The 27,997-nt window shown below is 40.3% G+C and overlaps 1 protein-coding gene and 1 non-coding gene across 2 annotated transcripts; one reads left to right on the top strand and one right to left on the bottom strand.

Moving 5' to 3' along the window:
• Positions 1-181: 181 nt before the first annotated feature.
• WBP2NL (WBP2 N-terminal like) lies at positions 182-27,997 on the top strand. Its single transcript, XM_065887315.1, has 6 exons — positions 182-243; positions 13,262-13,370; positions 13,628-13,769; positions 13,934-14,026; positions 18,491-18,601; positions 27,630-27,997. Exons 1-6 carry the CDS (start codon positions 182-184, stop codon positions 27,995-27,997), a joined length of 885 nt encoding a protein of 294 aa, XP_065743387.1.
• On the bottom strand, positions 20,761-20,833 carry TRNAW-CCA (transfer RNA tryptophan (anticodon CCA)). Its single transcript has one exon. It is a non-coding gene; the product is annotated as a tRNA-Trp (tRNA).

Here is a 27,997-nt window from a genome sequence, read left to right as displayed (position 1 = left end):
CCATCAGGGCTGTCTCGACCTTGACTCCGCCTGGTCCTCTGACCAAGGCCCCTCACGTGACCAGCCGCTTCAGTCCCTTACGCCATAATCTCCGCCCTCCCCTTCAGAGCCCCACCCAACAGCTTGGCGCAGGCCCCGCCCCTTCCCATCTGAGGGGCGGCAGGAGCGGCCCTGGGGCAGGATGGCAGTGAACCAGAGCCACACCGAGAACCGTCGCGGGGCCCTCATCCCCTTCGGCGAAAGGTGCGTGAAAGGAAGCCTGCGGAGCTGTCAGAGGAGGCAGCAGATGCACGGGGAACTGGCGGCTCGCAAACTCTCAGCGCATCAGACTTTCCCGCCTTTCCCGCGTGCGCAGCGGGCGTGGCTCCGCCCCGACGCTAGGGCGCTTGCTGCCTCACGGGTGTTCGGAATGTGAAGGCGGCAGCGGGGCCCGTTGCACGTGTGAAGGGCGCGTGCTCAGGGAGCGAGGCGCGTGCTGCCTCAGAAGAAAGGTGGAAGTGCAGTGGTGGGAGTGGGGAGTCGCACCGACCCTCCGGGTCGCTTGCGGCTGCTGTTAGTGCGCTACCTTTGTAGAGTGACGGGAACAAGGTGCCAGGCTTCTGGGAGGTAGAAGAGGCATGAGTGTCCTTGGAATCTTTCTGGAAGGATCCCGAACTGTCAGGGGCCTCTCCTCACTCTCAGAACTTCGAAAAGCCCTCTCTCGTCTTCGCCCCAACCAAGGAGATGACTGGTCTTACTTTTTTCTAAAGATCAGGACAGGAAGAAGACGCGTCTAGGAAGGATGACGCTCTCTTGCCTCCCTCCCATGGCGGCCTTGGGGTTTGCACCGATCGCTCTGTGTGGTGCTAGCGGTGACCACCGCTCGCCCCTCTCCTCTCGCCTCTGTCAGGCTCAGCCCGGAGCTGCCCATTTTCACCTCCCCACCTAACACCTCGACTCTGCCCCACTCCCCTCCTTCATCCCCCGCCCCCATTTTTCCAGAGGCCTGCTCCAGCTCCCCGGCACTTCTTAAAGGTGCTCCTCTCTGCTCCGCTTTGCCCTCGTTTTCCTTTGCGCTCGCCTACCAGTGAGACTCTGAAACCCAGGGCTGTGCTCAGGTGAGGCAGAGCACACCTAGGTCGCTTTGAATGCATCTGTCAGGAAGACCATTTAAGTCAGTACCAAACGCTGATGTCCAGATCTTTTTTCTATGCTTCCTTCCCCAGAATATTTTCTTGACAGATTTATACGCGCCGTCAAGGCGGTAGGTTCTCCCTTGCTCCTGAAGGACCGCTGCTGTTTGTTCAGTTTTGTAGTAGGAGATGACTGCCCACCATTCTGACCGCGTGCACACTGGCCTAGAGAACGCTGACCTGTGTGCCTGTGGCTCTGTGCCTTGAAGCCACTTCTAATCTGGTGTTCGGGTGTCTTCTCATTCAGGCTACGAGTTTGTCTGTCTGCTTTTCTGTTTGTGTGCTGGAGGCAGGGAATGACGCATGGTTTTAAAAAATTGTAACATATACTGATTTTATGGTCCTTTTTAATTTTTTTTTAAATTTTTTTTTTTTATGGTCCTTTGATTACCTTTGTGGGGTCCCTTGTGTGCTCTTGAATGGTTAACCATAGCCGAGCACTGTGCAAGGGCCTTATAGTTATAACTGCTCTATCTGCAATAAGGATCAGTACTAGTTTCCTCGTTTCACAGGTGGGAAAACTGAAAGAGAAGTAATTTGCTTAAAATCACATGGCCAGTGCATGTGGGAGAGCTCTGAACTTGGGTACTATGCATTCACTTTTCTATTCTGGCTGCCCCTCTAAAAGGAAAAGGACTGCTTCTCTTCTTTCTTCTCAGCAAAGAAGTCTCTGTAGGTGCTCTGGCTTCCTGGATAAAAACCACTTTAAAGAAATAGCTTGAGAGGGAGAAGATTGGTTATATTTTGACTTCTCTGGACTATTCACAATACACAGTTGAGAAATTCATCACAGCTTGGCTGTGTTGTGTGGAGATTTTTTTCTGATCCCAGCTGAAAAGTCATAAATGTGTGGGCCAGACTCTACTGGTAAAAAGGGAAGACATTGAGTTTTGTTTTTTTTTAAATCCATATTCAAAAATGTGTGCAGGTAAAACCATGTAGAAAAATTGGGGAAATTTTTAAATTACCCCAAATTCCTACATCCAGTGCTTTTTACATTTTGGTATGTATCCTTCTGTACTTTCCCCTGTAGAAATATACACACCTTCCCCTGTCAGACTGCTTTGTAACTTATTTTTCTCATTTACCAATGTATTGGGGATGCTTTCCAGTGTCGGTACCTACATCATTATTTTCAGTGTCTTGTACTGCAGTATGCATACATATTTGCTCCAGCCCGTATCTGGGATAGTCTAATTTTTTTTTTTAAAAAAAAGGAGGATATATTCTTTCTTTTTTTTTGGTCTGTGTTGGGTCTTCGTTGCTGCGCACAGGCTTTCTCTAGTTGCGGCGAGTGGGGGCTACTCTTCGTTGCAGTGCGCAGGCTTCTCATTGCGGTGGTTTCTCTTATTGTGGAGCATGGGCTCTAGGCATGCGGGCTTCAGTAGTTGTGGCACGCAGGCTCAGTAGTTGTGGCTCGCAGGCTGTAGAATGCAGGTTCAGTAGTCGTGGTGCATGGGCTTGGTTGTTCCACAGCATGTGGGATCTTCTAGACCAGGGCTGGAACCTGTGTCCCCTGCATTGGCAGGCGGATTCTTAACCAGTGCACCACCAGGGAAGTCCCAGATAGTCTGATTTTAATTTGTCATTGCTATAAACATTGCTGCAGTGAACTTTTTAAAGATTTATCTTTGCCCACCTGTCAGAATCTTTCTTTCAGATATATTCCTGAAAGTGGAATTGTGGGATCAGAGGACACAGACTTTTAAAAAAATATTTTAGAAAATATTTTTAATATGAAAGATCTTGTCAAAATATTAAAAATATTTTATATTTAATATATTTATACACAGAAATATATTTATTGCAAAATTACCCTACAGAATTATATCAAATTACATTCCTTTTAATACTTTGAGTGCCCAATGCCAACACCCTGTGTTAATCTTTGATAGCTCTGCCAGTCTGGTCATGGAATCTGAATACTGATATCTTTTTTTAAAGCTTAATTGCTAGTGAAATTATTTTTGTCTTATGGTTATTGACTATATGTATTTGGTAAATTTTCTTGGTTCATAAATGTTCTCCATTTTTTTGCTGAGTTGTTCATTTTTTTAATAAATATATTTATTTATGTATTTATTTATTTATTTTTGGCTGTGTTGGGTCTTTGTTTCTGCTCGTGGGCTTTCTCTGGTTGTGGCGAGCAGGGGCTACTCTTCGTTGCAGTGTTCAGCCTTCTCATTGCGGTGGCTTCTCTTTTTTTTTTTTTTTTTTTTAAACATCTTTATTGGGGTATAATTGCTTTACAATGGTGTGTTAGTTTCTGCTTTATAACAAAGTGAATCAGCTATACATATACATATGTTCCCATATGTCTTCCCTCTTGCGTCTCCCTCCCTCCCACTCTCCCCATCCCACCCCTCCAGGCTGTCCCAAAGCCCCGAGCTGATATCCCTCTGCCTTGCGGCTGCTTCCCCCTAGCTATCTACCTTACTACGTTTGTTAGTGTGTATATGTCCATGACTCTCTCTCGCCCTGTCAAAACTCACCCTTCCCCCTCCCCATATCCTCAAGTCCGTTCTCCAGTAGGTCTGCGTCTTTATTCCTGTCTTACCCCTAGGTTCTTCATGACATTTTTTTCCCTTAAATTCCATATATATGTGTTAGCATACGGTATTTGTCTTTTTCTTTCTGACTTACTTCACTCTGTATGACAGATTCTAGGTCTATCCATCTCATTACAAATAGCTCAATTTCATTTCTTTTTAAGGCTGAGTAATATTCCATTGTGTATATGTGCCACATCTTCTTTATCCATTCATCCGATGATGGGCGCTTAGGTTGTTTCCATGTCCTGGCTATTGTAAATAAAGCTGCAATGAACATTTTGGTACATGACTCTTTTTGAATTTTGGTTTTCTCAGGGTATATGCCAAGTAGTGGGATTGCTGGGTCATATGGTAATTCTATTTGTAGTTTTTTAAGGAACCTCCATACTGTTCTCCACAGTGGCTGAACCAATTCACATTCCCACCAGCAGTGCAAGAGTGTCCCCTTTTCTCCACACCCTCTCCAGCATTTATTGTTTCTAGATTTTTTGATGATGGCGGTGGCTTCTCTTGTTGCAGAGCACGGGCTCTATGTGTGCAGGCTTCAGTAGTCGTGGCACGTGGGCTCAGTAGTTGTGGCCCATGGGCTTAGTTGCTCCACAGCATGTGGGATGTTCTTGGACCAGGGATCGAACTCATGTCCCCTGCATTGGCAGGCAGATTCTTAACCACTGCGCCACCGGGGAAATCCCAAAGTTGTTCATTTTTTGTGTGGAAAAAAGCACAGAACAAAATTTACCATCTTAGCCACTAAAAACATAAAAATTGTATATATTTAAGTATACAACATGGTAATTTGATGTAATATACATAGTGAAATGATTCCTACAGTCAAGTTAATTAACGTGTCATCTCACATAATAATCATTTTTTTACTCTCTTAGCGTATTTCCAGTGTTCAATATAGTATTATTAAGTACAATATAGTCTTCATGCCTATATATTCGATCTCTAGACTTATTCATTCTACTTAACTGTAAATTTTGTAACCTTGCTTAACATCTCCCCATTTCCCCCATACCATCAGCCCCCAATAACCACTGTTCTACTCTCTGCTTCTGTGAATTTGAATTTTTTTTTTAGAGTCCACATGTAGGTGAGATCATATAGTATTTGTCTTTGTCTGGGTTATTTCACTTAGCATAATGTCTTCAAGATTCACCCATGTTGTAACATGTGACAAGATTTCCTTCCTTTTTAAGACTGAATAATATTCCATTTTACTCATATAACACATTTTGTTTCTCCATTCATTCATTGATAGACTTTTATGTTGCTTCCACCTCTTGGCTGTTATGAATAGTGCTGCTATGAACGTGAGCGTGCAAATATCTCTTTGAGACCCTGCTTTCAATTCTTTTCGATATATACCCAGAAGTGGGGTTGCTAGGTTATGGAGTAGTTCTATTTTTAATTTTTGAGGAGACTCCATACCGTTCCATAGTTGTCGCACCATTTTACAATCCCACCAAGAGTGCACAAGAGTTCCAATTTATCGACATCCTAGGCAACACTTTTCTTTTTTCAATAGTAGCCATCCTAATAGGTGTGAGGTGATATCTCATTCATGGTTTTGATTTGCATTCCTCTGGTGATTAATAATGTTGAACATCTTTTCATATTTTTTAGCCATTTATATATCATCTTTGGAGAAATGTTTATTTAAGTCCTTTGTCCATTTTTAAATCGGTTTGGGTTTTTTTGGTGTTGTTGAGTTGTAGGAGTTCTTTACATATTCTGGATATTAACCTCTTATGGTTTGCAAATATTTTCCCCCATTCTATAGGTTGACATTTCACTCTGTTGATTGTGTCCTTTGATGCACAAAAGTTTTCAAGTCTGATATAGTCCCATTTGTCTACTTTTGCTTTTGTTGCCTGTGCTTTTGGTGTCATATGCAAGAAATTGTTGCCAAGTCCAGTGTCATGAAAATTTTCACCTATGTTTTCTTCCAGAAGTTTTGTAGTGTTAGAGCTTACGTTTGGTTCTTTAATCCATTTTGAGTTGAATTTTTAAGATGGTGTAAGTTAAAGGTCCAACTTCATTCTTTTGCATGTGGATATCTAGTTTTTCCAACATCATTTGTTGAAGAGACTGTTCTTTCCCCATTGAGTGGTCATAGCACCCTTGTTGGAGATCATTTTACCATAGAAGTGGTGAGAGTGGGCATCCTTACCTTTTTCCAGATCTTAGAAGAAATGCTTTCATCTCTCACCATTGAGTGTGATGTTAGCTGTGGGTTTTTCATAAATGGCTTTTATTATTTTGGGGTAGTTTCCTATGATTCCTAGTTTGTTGAGTGTGTTTATCATGAAAGAGTGTAAAATTTTGTCAAATGCTTTTTCTGCATCAGTTGAGATGATCATGTGGTTTTTTGTACTTCATTGTGTCACTGTGGTATATTACATTGATTGATTTTCTTAAAAAAAATCTCTGTTTTTAAAAAAATTTATATTAAGTTTGATCCTTTTCCTAACCTGTCCCTATTCTCTCCACAGCCCCCACCCTGGCCCCTTGCCTCTGGCAACACCCTACTTCTCTGTTTCTTTGAGTTTGACTTTTTAAAGATTCCACATATAAGTGATTCCATGCAGTATTGTCTTTCTCTGTGTGGCTCTCTCTCTCTCTCTCTCTCTCTCTCTCTCTCTCTCTCTCTCTGTCCATATATATCTATCTATCTCACATCTTCTTTATCTGTTCATTCATTGATGGACACTTACATGGTTTCCATATCTTGGCTATTATGAGTAATGCTTCAGTGAACATGGGAGTACAGATACTTGTTTGCTATCCTATTTCATTTCCTTTGGATATATACCCAGAAGTGGGATTGCTGGATCATAAGGTAGTTCTATTTTTATTTTATTGATTGACTTTCATATCTTAAACTATCTTTGCATTCCAGGGATAAATCCCAGTTGGTCATGGTGTATAATCCTCTTAATGTGTTGTTATATTCAGTTTACTAGTACTTTTTTTTGAGGATTTTTTACATGAGTATTTTTCTGTTTTTTCTTATTGGAAGTTTTTTGACTACTGATTCAGTCTCTACCTGTTATAGGTCTATTCCAATTTTCTTCCTTTAGTCAATTTCAGTAGTTTTTTCTAGGAATTTACCCATTTTATCTATGTTATCTAATTTGTTGCCATACAATTGTTCATATATTCTCTTATAATCTTATTTTAAATCTCTGTAAGGTCTGTGATAACATCCCCACTTTCTTGCTTTTTTTAAAATGTTATTTATTTATTTTTGGCTGTATTGGGTCTTTGTTGCTGCATGCAGGCTTTCTCTAGTTGCAGTGAGCGGGGGCTGCTCTTTGTTGAGGTGCACAGCCTTCTCATTGCAGTGGCTTCTCTTGTGGAAGAGCACGGGGTCTAGGCAAGTGGGCTCAGTAGTGTGGCTTGCAGGCTCAGTAGTTGTGGCACACAGGCTTAGTTGCTCTGCGGCATGTGGGATCTTCCTGGACCAGGGCTTGAACCCATGTCCCCTGCATTGGCAGGTGGATTCTTTTTTTTTTTTTTTTTTGCGATACACGGGCCTCTCACTGTTGTGGCCTCTCCCGTTGTGGAGCACAGGCTCCGGACGCGCAGGCCCAGTGGCCATGGCCCACGGGCCCAGCTGCTCCGCGGCATGCGGGATCTTCCCGGACCGGGGCACAAACCCGTGTCCCCTGCATCGGCAGGCGGACTCTCAACCACTGCGCCACCAGGGAAGCTCTGGCAGGGGGATTCTTAACCACTGTGCTACCAGGGAAGCCCAACATCCCCACTTTCATCCATAGTTTTAGTAATTTGAATTTTCTTTTTTCCTTGGTCAGTTTAGCTAAAGATTGGTACATTTTGTTGATCTTCACAATGAAATAACTTTGGTTTCATTGATTTTATTTTTCTATTCTTTATTTCATTTATCTGCATTGTAATCTTTATTATTTCCTCCCTACTGCTAGCTTTGGGTTTCATTTGCTTTTGTTTTTCTAGTTCCCTTAGGTGGAAAGTTAGATTATTAATTTGAAATCTCTCTTTTAAAAAATGTAGGCATTAAAAGCTATAAATTTCACTCTTAAGCACTGCTTTTGCTGCATCTAAATAATTTTGGTATGTATGCTTTTGCTTTCATTTAGATCGAAATATTTTCTAATTTCACTTATGATTTCTTCTTTGACCCATTGGTTGTTTAAGAATGTGATGTTTAGGGCTTCCCTGGTGGCTCAGTGGTTGAGAGTCCACCTGCCGATGCAGGGGACGCGGATTCGTGCCCTGGTCCGGGAAGATCCCACATGCCACGGAGTGGCTGGGCCCGTGAGCCATGGCTGCTGAGCCTGCGCGTCCGGAGCCTGTGCTCCGCAACGGGAGAGGCCACAACAGTGAGAGGCCCGCATACCGCAAAAAAAAAAAAAAAAAGAAGAATGTGATGTTTAATTTCCATATATTTGTTACTTTGTCAGATATCCTTCAATTATTGTTTTCTAATTTCATTCCACTGTAGTCGTAAAAGATATTTTGTATGATTGCAGTCTTCATAAATTTCGTGAGACTTGTTTTGTGGCCCAACATATGGTCTATCCTAGAGACTGTTCCATGTGCACTTGAGAAGAATGTGTATTCTACCTTTGTGGGGGGAGTGTCCTTATATGTTAGGTCTAGTTGAATTTTGTTAGGTGTATCCATGCTTATCATTGTTGTATCTTTTTGATGATTAACCCTTTTATTATTATAGAAGATTCCTCTTTGTCTTGTAATAATTTGTTTTCACACACACTGTATTTTATTTTTACAAGAGATAAAAAAGTCTATGTTTTTCTGATATTAGTATAGCCACTTCAGCTCTCTTTCGGTTACTGTTTCATGGAGTATCTTTTTCCATCCTTTTACTTTCAACCTATTTGTGTCTTTAGATCTCAAGTGAGTTTCTGTAGACAGACTATAGCAGTAATATGTTTAAAAAAAATATTCTACCATTCTCTGCCTTTTAATTGGAGACTTTAATCCATTTAATTTAATGTAATTATTGATAAGGAAGAATTTAACTTCTGCTCTTTTGCTATTTGTTTTCTATATTTCTTATATCATTTTTGTTCCTCAGTTCCTCCATGAATGCTTTTTTGTGTTTAACAGATATTTCTTAGTGTACTATCTTTATCTCTCTTCATTTCCTTTGCTGCATGTATTTTAGTTATCTTCTTTATGGTTGCCCCACAGATTATGTTTAACATCTTAATTTATAACAGTCTAGTTCAAATTAATACCAACTTAGTCTGAATTATATGCAAAAACTTTACTCCTACACAGCTCTGCCCTCTTATATTGTGATTGTCTCAAATTACATCTTTATACATTGTGTGCTCATCATTATATATTTATAATTATTGTTTTATGCAATTGTGTTTTAAATCATATAGGATGAAATGAAATGAACAAACCCAAAATTCATTAATATTGATTTTTAATTTACCTATGTAATTATCTTTCCCAGTGTTCTTTATTTCTTTGTGTTGATTTCATTTACTGTCCAGTGTCTTTTTATTTCAGGCAGAAGGACTTCCTTTAACATTTCTTATAGTTCAGATCTAGTAGTGATAAACTCTGTCAGTTTTTGTTCACTTGGTAATGTTTTAATTTTTCCTTAATTTTTGAAGGATAGTTTGGCCAGATTTAGAATTCTTGGTTGACAGTTTTTTTTTCCTTTTAGCACTTTGAATATTTCATCCCATTACCTCCATATTTTCTGGTGAGAAGTTAGCTGTTTGTCCTATTGAGGATTCCTTGTGCATGATAATTTTCTTCTCTTGCTGCTTTCAAGATTCTCTGTATTTGGCTTTCAACAGTTTGATTGTGTCTCAGTGTGGATCTCTTTGAGTTTATCCTACTTGGAGTTTGTTTGTGTAGATTCATGTATTTCATTAAATTTGGGGAAATTGTGGACATCATTTGTTCAAAAATTCTTTATTCCCCCTTTTTTCCTCTCCTCTCCTTCTGCCAGTCGCATAATACATATGTTGATATGTTTGATTGTGTTCCACAGGTCTGTTAGACTCTGTTCCTTTTTCTTCATTCTTTTTTCTTTCTGTTACTCAGGTAGTAACTATTCATCTCAATTGACCTATCTTCAAGTTCACTGATTCTTCTGCCTGCTGAAATATGCCATTAAGTCCCCCACTACTGAACTTTTTATATCAGTTATTATAGTCTTCAACTCCAGAATTTCTGTTTGGTTCCTTTTTATAATTTCTGTCTTTTTATTTTTGTATTCTCTACATGATGAGACATTGTTTTCATCCTTTTCCTTAAGTTATTAAGTCATTTTTTCTTTTAACTTTTTGAATATATTTTAAATAGTTTATTTAGAGTCTTTGTCTAGTGGATCTAATTTCTTGGCTTCCTAAGGGGCAGTTTCAATTAATTTTTTAAAATAAATTTATTTATTTATTTATTTATGGCTGCATTGGGTCTTCATTGCTGCGTGCCGGCTTTCTCTAGTTGAGGTGAGCAGGGACTACTCTTCGTTGCAGTGTGCAGGCTTCTCATTGTAGTGGCTTCTCTTGTTGCGGAGTATGGGCTCTAGGCACATGGGCTTCAGTAGTTGTGGCTCACGGGCTTCAGTAGTTGTGCCTCGTGGGCTCTAGAGTGCCTGCTCAGTAGTTGTGGTGCACGGGCTTAGTTGCTCTGTGGCATGTGGGATCTTCCTGGACCAGGGCTTGAACCCATGTCCCCTGCATTGGCAGGCAGATTCTTAACCACTGCACCACTAGGGAAGTCCCATACTTTCTTGTTTCTTTGCATGCCTCATGTTTTTCTTTTGTTGAAAACTGGACATTTTTAAAAATTATAATGTGGCAACTCTGGAAATCAGACTCTCCCTCTTCCACAGGGTGTTGTTGCATGTTGTAGTTATTGTTTAATGATTTTTCTGAACTAATTTTTTTTTTTTTTTTGCGGTATGCGGGCCTCTCACTGTTGTAGCCTCTCCCGTTGCGGAGCACAGGCTCCGGATGCGCAGGCTCAGCGGCCATGGCTCACAGGCCCAGCTGCTCCACGGCATGTGGGATCTTCCCGGACTGGGGCACGAACCCGTGTCCCCTGCATCGGCAGGCGGACTCTCAACCACTGCACCACCAGGGAAGCCCCCTGAACTAATTTTGTAAAGTCTATATTCTTTGTTATGTGTGGCTAATGACATGTGTGGCCTCTTTTATGTTAATTTAGAGGCTAGCTAGTGATTTGACAGTTTACTTGTATGTTTGGAACAACAACAAAATCCCAGCCTTTGCAGATGGCCTGTGTGTGTGTGTGTTTGTGTGTGTGTGTGTGTGTGTGTGTGTGTGTGTGTGTTGGAGCCTGTCTTTATCACTCAGCTAGGCAGTTTAAAACTCTGTCTTAGCTTTCACTGCCTGCTTGAGCAGAGCCTCACTGTCAACCAGAGGTAACAGTTTTGGGGCCTTCTCAGGTTTCTTCTGAGCATGAACTCAGCCCTGAAAATGTATGTGTGGTGCTTTCTAGATTCCCATGAACATGTCAGAGGTTTTCAAAGCCTTTATTCCTCAAAGTATCTCATTTCCCAGTCTTTCCTTCCTCACTTTTCAGTTTTTTTATTGTTAGCCCAAAATGTCATTCTTTGCCCCAGATAGCAGCTCTAACACATTTGCCTTGAAATGTTTTTGACAAATGTGCCCTAGGTAGCTGCCTAAGTCCTAAGAGAGTTCTGAGTTAGGCACATGCCCTTAGAGCTAGTCCTCCAGGAAGCCACTGGACAGGTCAAAACAGACAACCACAATAAGGTCTGTTCTCCTCCCCCCAGGAGTGGGCACCTATACTGAGAATATGGGTGGTTGTTGTCAAGGCTGTTGCCAAACTGGGGAGTGGAGGATAGTACTAGGGTAAGTTAAAGTGCACAAAGCTCCCTTATTGACATTCAACTATTTTTTTCTTGATTAAACATTCCCCTAGTTGCTATAAACTTTTGATTAGTTTCTAGAGTTCTAGGCTGACATTTAGAGTTCCTTATTCCACCATTTTTGCTGATATCCTATTTTTTCATAGTCTCTTAAAAAGCCCTTTTTATCCATACACCACCATCCTAGTTCCAGTTCTTATTACCTCATATCGGAACATTTTTAGGAACTCTTAAATGGATCCCTCTGACATACCACCACTTCCTTGATCATGTGACTTCCCTGCTGAGGCAGCTGCAAGTCACAGTTCTGCCTTGCCTATTGAATGATGTCTCCAAGCTCCAGTCCCAGCATGATTCCGGCTTTCTCTCACTATTCCTCCCAGTCTCACTTCCATGCTGTTTTGATGACTCCACACAGGTAGGCTGCTCCCAAGTAGGCAGTTTTCTTTCCACTGCATACCTCCATTAATGCTGTTTGCTCCCCATCAGGATTTTCCCCTACCCTCACTTCTGCCTACTGAAACACTATTCATCTCTTAAGAATTGGCTCAATGGGACTTCCCTGGTGGTCCAGTGGTTAAGACTCTGCACTCCCAATGCAGGGGATCCCTGGTTGGGAAGCTAAGATCCTGCATGCTGCACGGCATGGCCTAAAAATAAATAAATAAATAAAAAGAATCAGTTCAAATGTAAACCTTTCTGTAAAGTCATTCCTAATTACTTCAACCAAGAGCTACTCTCTCCTTCCACCAAACTGCCATGATATTTGTGTTCCATTTATGTGATGTATATTTCTTGCATTATTACCTATATTCATGTTTTCATTCACTCATTCTTTCAATATTTAGTAGCACCCACTTATATATTTATAATTTATATATATAAATTGCTAAGAAAGGGAAGAAACCCAGTAGGATCCTATGAGTAAGAATAGGATGAGCCCAAGTTTTTCAGGTTAGGAGTGCAGGGAGAACATGACAGACAGAGGGAACATGTCAGAGGGTTCGGGAGCACTCTTCGTGTGCCTAACATTCTTTACCAGAGTCCAAGAAACATTTCCGTTAACAGAGTGCTTTATACCAACTGCACAAGAAGTAGGAGAATTAATGAATATACATTAAGAATAGAATTAGGTTTGATAAGAAAGAAGAACCCAATGGGACTTCCCTGGTGATCCAGTGGTAAAGAATCCACCTTCCAATGAAGTTGAAGGTGGGTTCGATCCCTGGTTGGGGAACTAAGATCCCACATGCTGTGGGGCAACTAAGTCCATGAGCCTCAACTAGAGAGCCCTCGTGCCGCAGTGAAGAGCCTGTGAGCCACAATGAAAGATAACGAGTGCCACAGCTAAGACCCAACGCAGCCAAAAATAAATAATTAATTAATTAATTAATAAAAGAGTGGGGGAACTAATTCTTTTTTTAAAAAAGAACCCAAGGATAAAGAAGACGAACAAGTGTGAATTGTCAGAAAATAAGATCATTTAAATTCCTTTCTATTTTAATAAAATAGTAGTAGCAGTAGCAGCAGCAAGTAACTTTTATTAAAATCTCCCTCCAGGCTAGAAACTATGCTACTAGCTCTGTTTGTATAATTTTATATAGATTCTAAATTGTGTGCTGTCTGCCCTGTCTTTTCTGCAGTGTCTTGAAGCAGAGTCAGGATGTGGATCTCTCCTTCCTACAGCAACCAGTGGGATATGATCTCTTTAATGGTACAAAAAGAGGAACATTGTTTCTCACTTCATACCGGGTAATTTCTACTTCTACTTTGATCTGATTAACTCCACATTTTTCCTTAAAATGGAGAGAGGTTAAACATTGACTTTCAAAGCATTTTAAACCGTTTCTCCTTTGAGATTTTCCATGTTGAAGTGTGATGGAAGAAAATTGGTCATGCTTCTCAATTAGGCCAGAATGCCAAAGCAGCCTTAACTTCAGAATTGCTCTTATATGTCTCAATCCATGGATAAATTGCATTCCTTTTCCAAAGTTTCTTTTCTCTCTTAGGTGATCTTCGTGACTTCACACTTAGTCAATGACCCCATGCTTTCTTTTATGATGCCATTTGGTCTGATGAGTAATTGCACCATTCAACAACCAATCTTTGCCCCCAACTACATTAAAGGAACCATTCAGGCAGCTCCAGATGGTAAGTGTCCCCCCTCAGAAGTGTATTTTTTCTCGAAAGCTTCCAGAAGGTTTAAGATTCAGACTTGGCCCCTGCTTCATTGGGTAGTGCTTCTCTTAGTGTTTGTGGCAGTCCTGTTACAGCATGCCAGCCTCTTAGTGAGTGTGTGCCATTTCTTCCTCCAGGTGGCTGGGAAGGACAGGCTATTTTTAAATTATCCTTCAGAAAAGGAGGTGCCATTGAATTTGCCCAGCTGATGATGAAAGCTGCCTCTGCTGGTGAGCGATGCTTATAAAATTATCAAGCGCTTTGGGGTTTGGGGGCCTGTGTAATTGAAGTAAGACTGTTAGCTAGTGAAGACTTCTGGCCTCTGTGGTCAGGCGGTTGATATTTGCACATGTATTCAGCGGGCATTTCCTGAGCCTACTGACTATGTGCCAAGTAACATACTACGTGCTAGGAACACAAGATTTAGTCCCTCCCTGTCCTGAAGGAGTTTGCAGTCTAATGGGAGCTTACCGTCAGACACCTGAACAGCTAATTATACCTGATAGTCTTTTGTCCATTTAAGTGCCGGTCTCATGTATCACTGAGTAGTCTTGTTTTCGGTAGCGTGGCCTTGGCTCTTCTTCCTCTGGCATGGCTTTTTGTCTTCTCTCCTTTCTGACTTTGCCTTTGCTTCTCTTAGGTTTAATTCCCATCTTCCATGGGACGAAAGCATGGGAAGAGGTACCATCAAGCCCTGCAGCACTGATCTAATGGATGTACCAGAGGATACAAATAATCTTTTTATGTTATATTTTAATTCAATCTAGCCTCACTTTATATCCCTCATTCTCTCCCCTTTTGTACTCCAATCCAACTGGGTTTCTTTGTGCCTTGCTCTCCCATCTCTGAGCCTTCGTGCTATTTGCTCTGTCTGGAATGCTCTTCCCCTTTCTCCCTTGCCTTCTCCATCCCCAACTCCAGTCTAGTTGAGACAAACACAGTCCAGTAGAGATAGACATATGCAAATATATTATCCTTTCTTATGGCATGTGCTGTAATAGAGGCATGGGCAAAGTTCTGGGGACACACAGACGAATGTAGTGAATTTTCTACCTTAGAAGACTGACTGGATCATGATGCTATAGACCATAGTCAAGTGTATAAGAGATAGTCTAGGGAATTCCCTGGCGGTCCAGTGGTTAGGACTCGATGCTTTCAGTGGTTGGGGATTGGCCCGGGTTCCATCCCTAGTCAGGGAGCTAAGATCCCGCTAGCTACGTGGCCAAAAAAAAAAAAAAAATGAGTATAAGCAATAGTCTAAATTGGAGAGGAATTGAGTTCAACTTTAGACATAGTAATTAATACTAACTAACATTTATTGAATGCTTATCATATACTAGGCAGTGTTCCAAGGCCTTTACATGTGTTAATTTATTTAATCCTCACAAAAACTTATGATGTAGGTTCTATCATTATCCCCAATGTATAGCTAGGGAAACTGAGTCAGTGATGGTTATATAATTTCTCAAGGCTATGCAGTTAGCAAGTGGTGGAGCTGGAATTTGAACCTTAAACATACTCTCTCTCTTTAAACTTTTCATTTTGAAAAAAAATAAGATCTATAGAAAGTTTTAAGAATATTACAATGAACTCACATGGACTTTCATCTAGATTAACCCATTATTAACATTTTCCCACATTTGCTTTTTTAAAAATAATAAATTTATTTATTTTTGGCTGTGTTGGGTCTTTGATGCTGCACGCAGGCTTTCTCTAGTTGCAGTGAGTGGGGGCTACACTTCATTGTGGTGCACGGGCTTCTCATTGCGGTGGCTTCTCTTGTTGCAGAACACGGGCTCTAGGCACGCGGGCTCAGTTGTGGCGCGTGGGCTTAGTTGCTCCGCGGCATGTGGGATCTTCCCAGACCAGGGCTCGAACCCGTGTCCCCTGCGTTGGCAGGCGGATTCTTAACCACTGCACCAGCAGAGAAGTCCCCACGTTTGCTTTATGTTATTCTTTTTTTTTTTTTCCTGCTTTTGTTTGAACTATTTGGGAGTAAGTCACAAAGATCATTTCCTTCATTTCTAAATATTTGAGTGTGTATCTCCTAAGAACAAGGGCATTCTCTCATCTAACCTCAGTGTGCTTATCAAATCAGAAAATTTAACATTGAAACAATACTATTGATTATTCAAATTCAAATGATTGACCATCACTATTCCTAATTCTAATAGCATTTTTTTTTCCAATCCAGGATCTAATCCCAGATCACATATTGAATTCAGTTGTCCTATTTCTTTGGTCTCCTTTAGTCTGCGCTCAGCCTTTCTTTTTGTCTTTCATGACCCTGACATTTTAAAAAGAATACAGCCTTATTGTTTCGTAGAATATCCCTTAATTTGTGTTTGTCTGTTTCCTCATGATTATATTCAGGTCATGTATTTTGGCAGGAATACTGTATGAAAGATGTTGTGTCGTTTTGAGCCTACACTCTTAACCCCTGCACCATATTAAGTGTGAGGTACACAAGCTGCTAGAGGCAGTAGACATGCAGCTTGGAGCTCCAAAGGTGCACTGTAGCGAGACACTGATTTGGAAATCCTCAGCACGTCGGTCATCTCGGAAGCCATGTGAATGATGGGCTCATTCAGGGAATTACGGATGGTATGCCAAGGGTCCTCAACATTTAAAGGATAGGTAGGGAGGGGTGACCTTCAATGGAGATTGAGAAGGGGCTGATTGAGAGGTGAGAGAAGAATCAAGTGAGTTCATTATCCTGGAAGTCAAGGGAGGAGAAAGGTTCAAGCATTACTGGGTAGTCATCTGTCAGCTGCTGGAGAGATGTTTGGTAAAGTGAAGACTGAAAAATGTGCATTGCAGGAGGAAATTTGAGGTGTTTGGCAGAATTATCAAGAGATTTCAGTGAACTGCTGGAGAAGAGGGGTGATGAAGAACCATGTTAGAGAAAATTGAGGAGTAAGAAAATTTGTTGCAGTTACTGTTAAAAATACAGTGCAAATATATAAAGGCCAAGGAGTTCACAAGCTGTACACAGCTGGCAGCTCTTCATGGTCCAGAGAGCAGACAGCATCTGGAAGCTTGACATTGGATAACAGAGTGTCCTACAGACAGAGGGAGTGTAGCTATGTAGAATCCGGGTCAGGGGACACTTGGAAATCCAGTTCCCCTTTGCTACAGATGTCTGGGGAACTCGGGACAATTGCATTCTGGGTCTTGAATTCACTCTTATTTTTGGCCTCACAGTACTGAGGGGGCTTATTTTTAGGATTATGAGATAAGGGTCAGGCAACTTCAGGGGATTCTCTTTGTGCTCTCATTAAGTTCTGCTTCTTGGCCTGCAAAGGTAGGTCAGTGTCTCAGCCATTGCACATCCACTTGGAAAGGATTTAGGCAACTTATATGAACTTGGCCCAATGTCTGAAACTGCTCTGGGTCTGATTATGTCATGGTTTAGGTGTGGAAGCCTATGCCTACTCCCCTGGCAAGAGTCAGGTCTAGTGAATGGGCTTCCTTGAGGCCTTTGGAATTAATTAAACACCCATCATGCATCATGAACTGATTATATGACCAGGAAAAATTCCTTTCCCCTCAGCAGAGTTGCTTTGTCAGGGCTCTTCGATTTAAGTTTTTAGCAAACATGTATTGAGTACCTATTGTGTGCCAAACACTAGGAGCGACAATTGGGAACACAACAGTGAACGAGACATAAGTACATAGTCCCTGCTTTTGTTAAACTTATGGTCTAGTGAGAGTCATATAAGAAATAAGCAAACATGTAAGTGAATAAAATAATGACTTATTCTGAAAGGGGATACTAATAGAATATTGAAAGGGAGGGTAACAGGGAAGGATGACAACTTTAGATTCAGAGTGAATTAGTTAAGATAATGCTAGCTATTGAAACAGATAAACCCCAAATTATCAATGGCTTAAGATAATGGATATTACTGCTTATATAAAGGCCAATCAGCAGGGGTGAAAGGGGGCTCTGTTCCACATAGCCCTTCAGGGACCCAGGGTAATAGAGTCTCTGCCATCGTTAACACATGGCTTCCAAGACCTCTTTGGGTAGCGAGCAGAGAGGGGAAGAGAGTAAAGATCTCACCTGGGAAGTTTTCATGGGTCAGGCCTGGAAGCGGTGTACATTACTTCTGGTCATATGCCATAGGCCAGAAATTAGTGTGGCAGGCTGATAATGGCTCCCAAAGATATAATCTGTGTCCTAATCCTCAGAATCTGTGAATGTTACCTTGTTTGTAAAAAAAAAAAAAAAAAAAAAAAAGCCTTCTCAGGTATAATTAAGGATCTTGATATGAGGGGATTACTCTGGATTATTCAACTGGACCCCAAATACCATCAAAAGTGTCCTTTTAAGAGAGAGGCAGAGGGAGACAAACAGAAGTGCTTTCTTTAGTACTGCCATTACATTGGCCTTTAATGGACTTGCCAACTTGATAGAATTCTCACTTGGAAATTTTTTCTGAATACGTATCATGGTAGGTGTTATGCTAGGCCTTCAATAAGCACAGGCAAATATACACAATCACTGCCTTCAAGAAGCATACAGTTGAGGACAAGGGCAATGTATATTTTTAATCTTGTATCCTGGGGACATTGTTGGACACACATGTAAGGTGATGGTTAATACTCTGTTAATTATTTGGTTGCTAGCTGCTGTACATCTGACTTAAAAGAATTAAAGAGTCCCTATTTTGCCAAACTTGTCTTCTCAGCTGCCAGAGGAATTCCACTTAGAAGTGTAAATTACTGTTTCGGCACTTCAGGACTCTATGTAATTACTGCGCCAGGGGGCATGATGTGCACCCAACAGACGCCTTGTCCAGGTAAGATATGGCATGGAGTTTCTTCCTGGGAGGTGGAAAGGTATGCCAGGGGCTCAAAGATCTATTCACTGCTACCTTGCCTCCAATCCGGCTGCAGAAGAAGCAGCAGAGGTTTGGGGGGCTGGAAAATGGTTGAGTCCATGACTTCATTTCCAGACTAAAACTCAGTGGCAAGTCAGTAAATGACCAGGCTTCCATTTCAGGTTTACTTTTAACTATAATGTACAAATATGGAGCATACCTGGGCAACTCCCATCAGTGGGAACAGCCACTTCCTGCTTACAGCCTGAGCAGAAACATGTGCTCTTGCCAACTTCCCCCTTCCCCTTTCACACAAGCATAGCCATCCTGCTTGTGCCATGCCCTTCAACCTCACTGAGGACTCCAGTCCTCGGCTTTATGCCCTGTACACTTTCCTTTAACCGTCGTGCCTGTCCGTAGCTGCTGAGTCATGTTCCCAGGAGACATAGATCAGTGATTCTCAACTATGGTCCACAGTCTGTTGGTGGACCACAAAAAGTCTCCTAACAGGTTACCAGCAGACCCCCAAATGCAGGCTGTCTCTTGGGTTCTTCTTGGAGCATGATGTACATGTCCATCGGCTTATTTAGTTTTGTATACAGCTGAAGGATAGTTATCTATAGTCTTAATAGTTACCTTAGTTTTTAAGGGTTACTAAAATCTAATATTCAAGATCTAAAAGTAAGTGTTGCTAAAGTTTTATAAAAGTGTTTTTGAGTTGAAATTCACATAACGTACAATTAACCATTTTTAAATGTACAGTTCAGTGGTATTTAGCGTATTCACAATGTTGTACAACCGCCAGCTCTCTCTAGTTTCAAAAGTTTTTCAGGACTTCCCTGGCGGTCCAGTGGTTAAGACCACGCTTCCACTGCAGGGGACGCAGGTTTGATCCCTGGTCGGGGAACTAAGATCCCGTATGCTGCGTGGCGAGGCCAAAAAAACAAAACAAAACTTTTTCATCACTTCATAAGAATACTCCATACCCACTAAGTAATCATTCCCCATTGTCCCCTCTCCACATCTCTTGGTTTCCTCTAATCTGCTTTGCCTATTCTGTGTATATCACATAAAAGGAGTCAAGCAACATGTGACCTTTGTGTTTGGCTTATCTCACTTAGCATAATATTTTCAAGGTTCATCCAAGCTGTAGCATTATCAGTACTTTATTCATTTTTTGTGACTGACTAATATTCCATTGCATGTATCATAGTTTGTTATCCATTCATCCACTGATGAACATTTGGCTTGTTTCCACCTGTTGGTTATTATGAATAATAGCTCCTACAAACATTTGTATATAGGTTTCCAGGTGGACATAAGTTTTCATTTCTCTTGGGTATATACCTACATTTGGAATTATTGGGTCATATGGTAATTTAATGTTTAACTTTTTTGAGGAACCACCAAACTATTTTCCACAGCAACTGCACTGTTTTGTATTCTCACCAGCAATGTACAAGTTCCTATTTCTCCACATCCTTGCCAATGCTTGTTACTTAACTTTTTTTTGCTTGTTGTTTATATTAAAGCCATCCTAGTGATTGTGAGGAGATATCTCATTATAATTTTAATTTGCATTTCCTTGATGATAAATGATATTGAACATCTTTTCATGTGCTTCTTGGCCATTTGCATATCTTCTTTGGAGATATATCTATTCCAGTCCTTGCCCATTTTTAACTTGGGTAGTTTGTCTTTTCATTGTTGGAGTTGTAAGAGTTCTTTATATATTCTGGATATCCTTATCAGATATGGGACTTGCAAATATGTTGCCCATTCTGTAGGTCATCTTTTACATTCTTAAGAATATCCTTTGATGCACAAAAGTTTTAATTTTTGATGAATTTATCTATTTTTTTCTCTTGTTACTTGTGCTTTTGGTATCAAATTAAGAATCCATTGCCAAGTCCAATGTCATGAAGATCTACCCCTATGTTTTCATCTAAGAGTTTTATAATTTTGGCTCTTATATTTCAGTTATTGATTCATTACGAGTTATTTTTTTTTAATTTTAAAGAATATTTATTTATTTGGCTGCACCGGGTCTTAGTTGTGGCACATGGGATCTTTGTTGCTGCATGCAAGATCTTCATTGCGGCATGCAAGATCTTTTAGTTGCGGCATGCAGGATCTAGTTCCCTGACCAGGGATCGAACCTGGGCCCCCTGCATTGGGAGCATGGAATCTTAACCACTGGACCACCAGGGAAGTCTCTATGAGTTAATTTTTGTATATGGAGTAAGGTTAGGGTCCAGCTCTGTTCTTTTGCATGTGCTTATCCAGTTGTCCAAGAATCATTTGTTGAAGACACTATTCTTTCCCCACTGGGTGGTCTTGGCACCCTTGTTGAAAATCAATTGGTAATAGATGTTTAGGTTTATTTCTGGGCTCTCAGTTCTATTCCCATTGGTATATGAGTCTATCCTATGCCAGTACCACATTGTTTTGATTACTGTAACTTTGTAGTAAGTTTCAAAATAGGGAAGTGTGAGTCCTCCTATTTTGTATTTCTTTTTCAATATTGTTTTGGCCATCCATGGTCCCTTATAGCTCCATATGAATTTGAGAATCAACTTTTACATTTCTGCAAAAAGACCATTAGAATTTTGATAGGGATTGCATTTAATTTGTAGATCAGTTTTGGGGGAATTGCTATCTTAATTTAATATTGTCTTCTAACCCATGAACATAGGAACTCTTTTTATTTATGTAGATCTTCTTTAATTTATCTCAGTAATGTTTTGTAGTTTTCAATGCACAAGTCTTTTTTAAAAAATATTTATTTATTTGGTCGCGCTGGGTGTTAGTTGCAGCATGCAGGATCCTTAGTTGTGGCATGCGAACTCTTAGTTGCGGTACGCATGTGGGATCTAGTTCCCTGACCAGGGATCGAAGCTGGGCCTCCTGCATTGGGAGCGTGGAGTCTTCTCAATGCACCACCAGAGAAGTCCCAAAGCACAAGTCTTTTACCTCCTTGGTTACATTTATTCCTAGGTATTTTATTCTTTTGGATGCTATCGTAAATGTAATTGTTTTCTTAATTTCCTTTTTGGATTGTTTATTGCTATAATTATGGTTTTTTAATTAAACTTTTTATTTTGAGATAATTGTAGATTCCCATACGTTTTTGGAAATAATACTGAGATATTCTTTATACCTTTTACCTAGTTTCTCCCACTGGTAACATTTTGCAGAACTACAGTATAATATCACAACCAGGGTATTGACATGGATACAATAAAAATGCAGAACATTTACATTACCACAAGGATCACTTCTGTTTGTCTTTTTATAGCTACACCTACTTCCCTTCCTCCCCCTCCTCTTTAACGCATGGCAACCACTAATCTGTTCTCCATTTCTATAATTTTGACATTTCAAGATTGTTATATAAATGGGATCATGTAGTATGTAAGCTTTTGGCATAGACTTTTTTCACTCAGCATTATTCCTCAAGATTCACCCAGGTTGTTGCATGTATCAATAATTTGTTCCTTCTTTTTGTTGAGTAATAGTTCATGGTATAGATGTACAACAGTTTGTTTAACCATTCAGCAGCTCAAGTATATCTGGGTTGGTTGCAGGTTTTGGTACAGGTTTTTGTGAGAACATAAGTTTTCATTTCTTGCCCATTAGGATGGCTGCTATCAAAAAAAAAAAAAAACAGTAAACAACAAATGTTGGCAAGTATGTGGAGAAATTGGAATGCTTATGTACTGTTGGTGGGAATATAAAATGGGACAGCCACGTGAAAAATAGTATGGAGGTTCCTAAAAACATTTTTAATGACCCAGCAATTCCACTTCTGGGTATATACCAAAAGAATAGAAAGCAGGGTCTAAGAGACATTTGTACACCATGTTCATGGAAGCATTATTCACAATAGGTAATAAAATGAGTTAGGAAGTGTTCCCTCATCTTCAATTTTTTGGAAAAGTTTGAGAAGGATTGGTATTAGTTCTTTATGTGTTTAGTAGAATTTAGCAGTGAAACAATCAGGTCCAGGTGTTTTCTTTGTTGGGAGATTTTTTAAATTATTGATTCAGTCTCCTTACTAGGTCTATACAGATTTTCTATTCCTTCATGATTTAGTGTTATCGGTTTTAGGCTTCGAGGAATTTATCCATTTCTTCTAGGCTATCCAATTAGCTAACATACAGTTGTTCATAGTAGCGTATTATAATCCTTCTTATCTCTGTAGAATCAGTAGTAATGTACCCACTTCCATTTCTAATTTTAATAATTTGAATCTTCTCTTTTTTTCTTGGTCAGTCTAGCTAAAGGTTTCTCAATTTTGTTGATCTTTTCAAAGAACCAGCTTTTGGCTGCACTGATTTTCTCTATTGTTTTTCTATTCTCTTCTTCATTTATCTATGTTCTAATTGTTATTATTTCCTTCCTTCTGCTAGCTTTGGATTTAGTTTGTTCTTCTTTTCTTAGTTCTTTAAGTTTTTAGGTTAGGTTGTTGACTTAGGATCTTTTTTGTTTTTTACTGTGTTTTTAGCTATAAATTTCCCCCTTAGTGTTGCTTTTGCTGCATCCTTTGAGCTTTGGTATATGGTGTTTTTTGTTTGTTTGTTTTAAATATTTATTTATTATGTGGGGTGGTGGTGGGATGAATTGGGAGATTGGGATTGACATATATACACAAATATGTATAAAATAGATAACTAATAAGAACCTGCTGTATGAAAAAATAAATTAGGGGCTTCCCTGGTGGTGCAGTGGTTGAGAGTCCGCCTGCCGATGCAGGGGATGCGGGTTTGTGCCCCAGTCCGAGAAGATCCCACATGCCATGGAGCAGCTGGGCCTGTGAGCCATGGCCGCTGGGCCTGCGCGTCCAGAGCCTGTGCTCCGCAATAGGAGAGGCCACAACAGTGAGAGGCCCACGTACTGCAAAAAATAAAAATTAAAAAAATAATAATAATAATTAAAAACAAAAAAAAGCTCAAAAAATTTATTTATTTATTTGGCTTCAGCGGGTCTTGGTTGTGGCATGGGGGATCTTTTAGTTGTGGCATGCAAACTCTTAGTTGTGGCATGTGGGATCTAATTCCCTGACCAGGGATCAAACCCGGGTCCCCTGCATTGGGAGCACCAAGTCTTAGCCACTGGACCACCAGGGAAGTCCCGGTATGTTGTGTTTTCATTTTCATTCATCTCTAAGTATTTTATAACCTCCCTTGTGAGTTCTTCTTTGATCCATTTGTGGTTTAAGAGTGCGGTGTTTAATTTCCACAAATTTGTAATTTTTCCAGTTTTACTTCTGTTGTTGATTTGTAAATTCATCCCTTTGTGGTCAGAGAAGCTACTTTGTATGACATCTATCTTTTAAAATCTATCCAGACTTACTTTGTTGCCTAATATATGTTCTATTCTGAAAAATGTACCATGTATACTTGAGAGGAATGTTGTTGGGTAGAGTGTCATATATTTGTCTGTTAGATCCAGTTGGTTTGTTGTATTTTTTATGTCCTCTATTTCCTTATTTATCTTCTGTCTGGTTGTTCTAGCCATCATTGTGAGTGAAGGATATTGAAGTCTACAACTATTATTGTAGTACTGTCTATTTCTTCCTTCAATTCTGTCAGTTTTTGCTTCATATATGTGATGGTCTGTCATTAGGTGTGTAAATGTTTATAATTGTTATATCCTTTTGCTGTACTAAACATTTTATTAATATGTAATTTCCTTCTTTATCTCGTAATCTTTTTGATGTAAAGTCTATTTAGTCAGATATTAGTATAGCCACTTTTGCTCTCTTTTGATTACTATTTACGTGGAATATCTTTTTCCAACCTTTTACTTTCAATTTATTTATGTCTTTGTATCTAGAATAAGTCTCTTATACACACAGCATGCAGTTGAATCATGAGTTTTTATTCATTCTACCAATCTCTGTCTTTTGATTGGGGAATTTAATCCACTTACATTTAAAGTAATTACTGATGATGGGGGCCTTACTTCTGTCATTTCACTATTTGGTTTCTATATGCGTTATAGCTTTTTTGACCCTCATTTCCTGCATTACTGTCTTCTTTTGTGTTTAGTTGATTTTGACTCCTGATCTCTCTGACCTCCCTTCTATGCCCTCAGGACCCACGCGGCCTGGATGGGGTGGGTACCGGTCTGGGAGCTCAGCAGGCTCCCTGGCCTGAGTGGGCCAGGCAATCACCCTCCACTCCTCTCCTGCTCTTCCCAGAGAGTCCCTCCCACATGCTTCTCCTGATCTCCCCAGCCTCAGGGGCACTGATCCTGTCTGGCCTCCACTTCTCCTCCCCCCTCAGTCCCCCTATGACCAACTGGTTCACTTTGAGGTTCCTCCTGTCTCCTTAGGCATCAGAGTCCCCCACCAGAGGCTGGCAGGTGCCCTAGTTGTGGGGAGACACTAACTCCATGTCTTCCCACATGGCCATCTTGACTCCCACTACTCTCATTTCCTTTTGTTTATATTTCATAGCTGTTCTGTGTGTTTGTGTGTGTGTGTGTGTGTGTGTGTGTGTGTGTGTGTGGCTACCATGGGGGTTACATCTAGCATCCTAAAGTTATAACACTAATTTGAATTTTTACTGTCTTAACTTCAGTAACATACAAATACTCTGTACCTTTACAGCCCCTCTGTCTTCACCCCTTTCAGTTGATGTCACAAAATTCATCTTTATACATTGTGCCCCCCAAAATATAACCTAATAATTCTTTTAAATGCATTAGTCTCTTTAGTTATGTAGAAAACAAAAATGGAATTACAAACCATTGTTATAATAATATTAGCTTTTATAATTGCTCAATGATTTACCTTTATTGAAATCTTTATTTCTTCATATGGTTTCAGATTACTGTCTAGTGTCCTTTCATTTCACCTTGTAGGACTCCCTTAAGCATTTCTTGCAGGGCAAGTCTAGTAGTAATGAAATCCCTCAGCTTTTGTTTATCTGGAAACATCTTAATTTCTTTCTCACTCTCACAGGAGTTTGGCCAGATATAGGATTCTTGTTGGACAGTTTATTTCTAGCCTCCAACGTTTCTGGTGAGAAATCTGCTGACTTTCTTATTGAGGATCTCGTGTATGTGATTATTCACTTCTCTCTTGCTGCTGTCAAGATTCTCTCTTTATCTTTGGCTTTTGAAAGTTTGACTATAGTGTGTCTCAGTGTGGATCTCTTTGAGTTCATCTTACTTGGAGTTTACTGAGCTTCTTTGATGTTTATATTCATGTCTTTCATCAGATTTGAGAAGTCTTCAGCCATTATTTCTTCGAATATTTTCTCTACATCTTTCTCTCTCTCTTCTTTTTCTGGAACTTCCACAATGTGTATGTTGGTCTGCTTGGTAATGTCCCACTGGTCCCTTGGGCTCTGATCACTTTTCTTCAGTCTTTCTCTTTCTGTTCCTCAGTATCAACAATTTTTATTGTCCTGTAGTTATGTTTACCGATTCTTTCTTTTGCCTATTCAAATCTGAATGTAAATTCCTCTAGTGAATTTTTCATTTCAGTTATTGTACTTTTCAACTCCAGAATTTTTTGTTTGTTTCTTTTCTTGTTAGGTTTTCTATCTCTTTATTGATATTTCTATTTTGTTCATGTATAATTTTCTTGACTTTCTCCACATTTTCCTTTAGTTCTTTGAGCATCTTTAAGACAGTTCTTTTAATGTGTTTTCTACATAGCTTAAACATAAATATGGATTATGGAAAAGTAACTTGACAGTTGTCCATTCACACTGATACAGTTAAATCACTTAGGGAATGTAGCCAAGGAAATAAATAAAACTCATGTTTATTATAATATTAATTGGAAATTTGGAAGCAACATGCTCTCCAACAACCAGGGAGCACTTATCATAAGTAGCACTTATCAGCATGATAAAATATAGTCCAGCTTTTAATTTATGAAATACATTAATAATATAAAGAACTTTCTCATAATGTCAAGTAAAAAGACCCAGATTTTTAAAAAATTGTATGGTTGTTATAATCACGAGCATATAAAAAAGATTAACAGAGATCATACCAATAAATGCACCAAAATATTAAGTTTTTGTGTTTGATTATGGAATTATTGATGACTTTTAAATTTTTATCTCTTCTCTATTTCTCAAATACATATTCCTCATTGAGCATTTATTACTTTTTTATCATCAAAACAAACTTTATTAAGTGTGTATCTGGGTACAACTATAAATAATGTAGAAATATAACTATAGGGTTGTTTTCATGTTGATTTGAATTCTTCCACAACAAGAAATGATAAAGCCTTCAGCTGGTGATGGCTGAAGAATATGGCTTCTGCATTGTTCTGCCTGAATTCTCTTCCTGTGTCAGTTTGCTTCAGTATTATTATTATTATTATTTTTAATTTTAATTATTTATTTATTTTTGGCTGCATTGGGTCTTCATTGCCACGCAAGGGCTTTTCTCTAGTTGCAGCGAGCAGGGACTACTCTTCGTGCAGTGCAGGGGCTTCTCATTGCAGTGGCTTCTCTTGTTGCAGGGCACAGGCCCTAGGCGCGTGGGCTTCAGTAGTTGTGGCATGTGGGCTCAGTAGTTGTGGCTCACAGGCTCTAGAGCACAGGCTCAGTAGTTGTGGCGCACGGGCTTAGTTGCTCCGTGGCATGTGGGATCTTCCCGGACCAGGGCTTGAACCCGTGTCCCCTGCATTAGCAGGTGGATTCTTTTTTTTTTTTTTTTTTGGTACACGGGCCTCTCACTGTTGTGGCCTCTCCCATCGCGAAGCACAGGCTTCGGACGCGCAGGCTCAGAGGCCATGGCTCATGGGCCTAGCTGCTCTGCGGCACGTGGGATCTTCCCGTACCAGGGCACGAACCCATGTCCCCTGCATCGGCAGGTGGACTCTCAACCACTGCACCACCAGGGAAGCCCACAGGTGGATTCTTAACCACTGCACCACCAGGGAAGCCCCAGTATTATTTTTTATCTTCTACCTCCTTCTTACTTATTCCTTGTCTACTCTAAAAAATGACTAACTGATATTTTTCCTTCTCAGCATACCCAGTTGTCGTCTACAGACCCCCACCACCAGGATACAGAGCCCCACCACCAGGATATGGAGCATCACCTGCAGGATATGGAGCTCTGCTTGGGGGATACGTAGCCCCACCTGTGGGATACGAAGCCCCGCGTGGGGGATATGGAGCCCCACCTGCGGGATATGGAACCCCACCAGTGACATATGAAGCCCTGCCTGCAGGGTATGGAGCCCCACCTGCTGGAAATGAAGCCCCACCTCCAGCATATGAAGCTCCACCTGCTGGAAATAGAGCTGCCTCTCACAAATCTGTGGCAGCCCAGCTGGAGGCTTCTCTTCCATCTACCTCATCTTCTCAGTCTCATTTACCACCTTCTAATAAGTAA

This window comes from Phocoena phocoena, chromosome 11, assembly GCF_963924675.1.
Source record: "Phocoena phocoena chromosome 11, mPhoPho1.1, whole genome shotgun sequence".
Lineage (NCBI taxonomy): Eukaryota > Metazoa > Chordata > Mammalia > Artiodactyla > Phocoenidae > Phocoena > Phocoena phocoena.
This window is presented reverse-complemented; position numbering and strand designations above follow the sequence as displayed.

Excerpts from the sequence above, each read along its gene's own strand:
- WBP2NL (XM_065887315.1), top strand. The coding sequence starts at position 182 with ATGGCAGTGAACCAGAGCCACACCGAGAACCGTCGCGGGGCCCTCATC. Across the intron at positions 14,027-18,490 it reads GATGAAAGCTGCCTCTGCTG|CTGCCAGAGGAATTCCACTT; the intron begins GTGAGCGATGCT and ends TTGTCTTCTCAG. Across the intron at positions 18,602-27,629 it reads CCAACAGACGCCTTGTCCAG|CATACCCAGTTGTCGTCTAC; the intron begins GTAAGATATGGC and ends TTTCCTTCTCAG.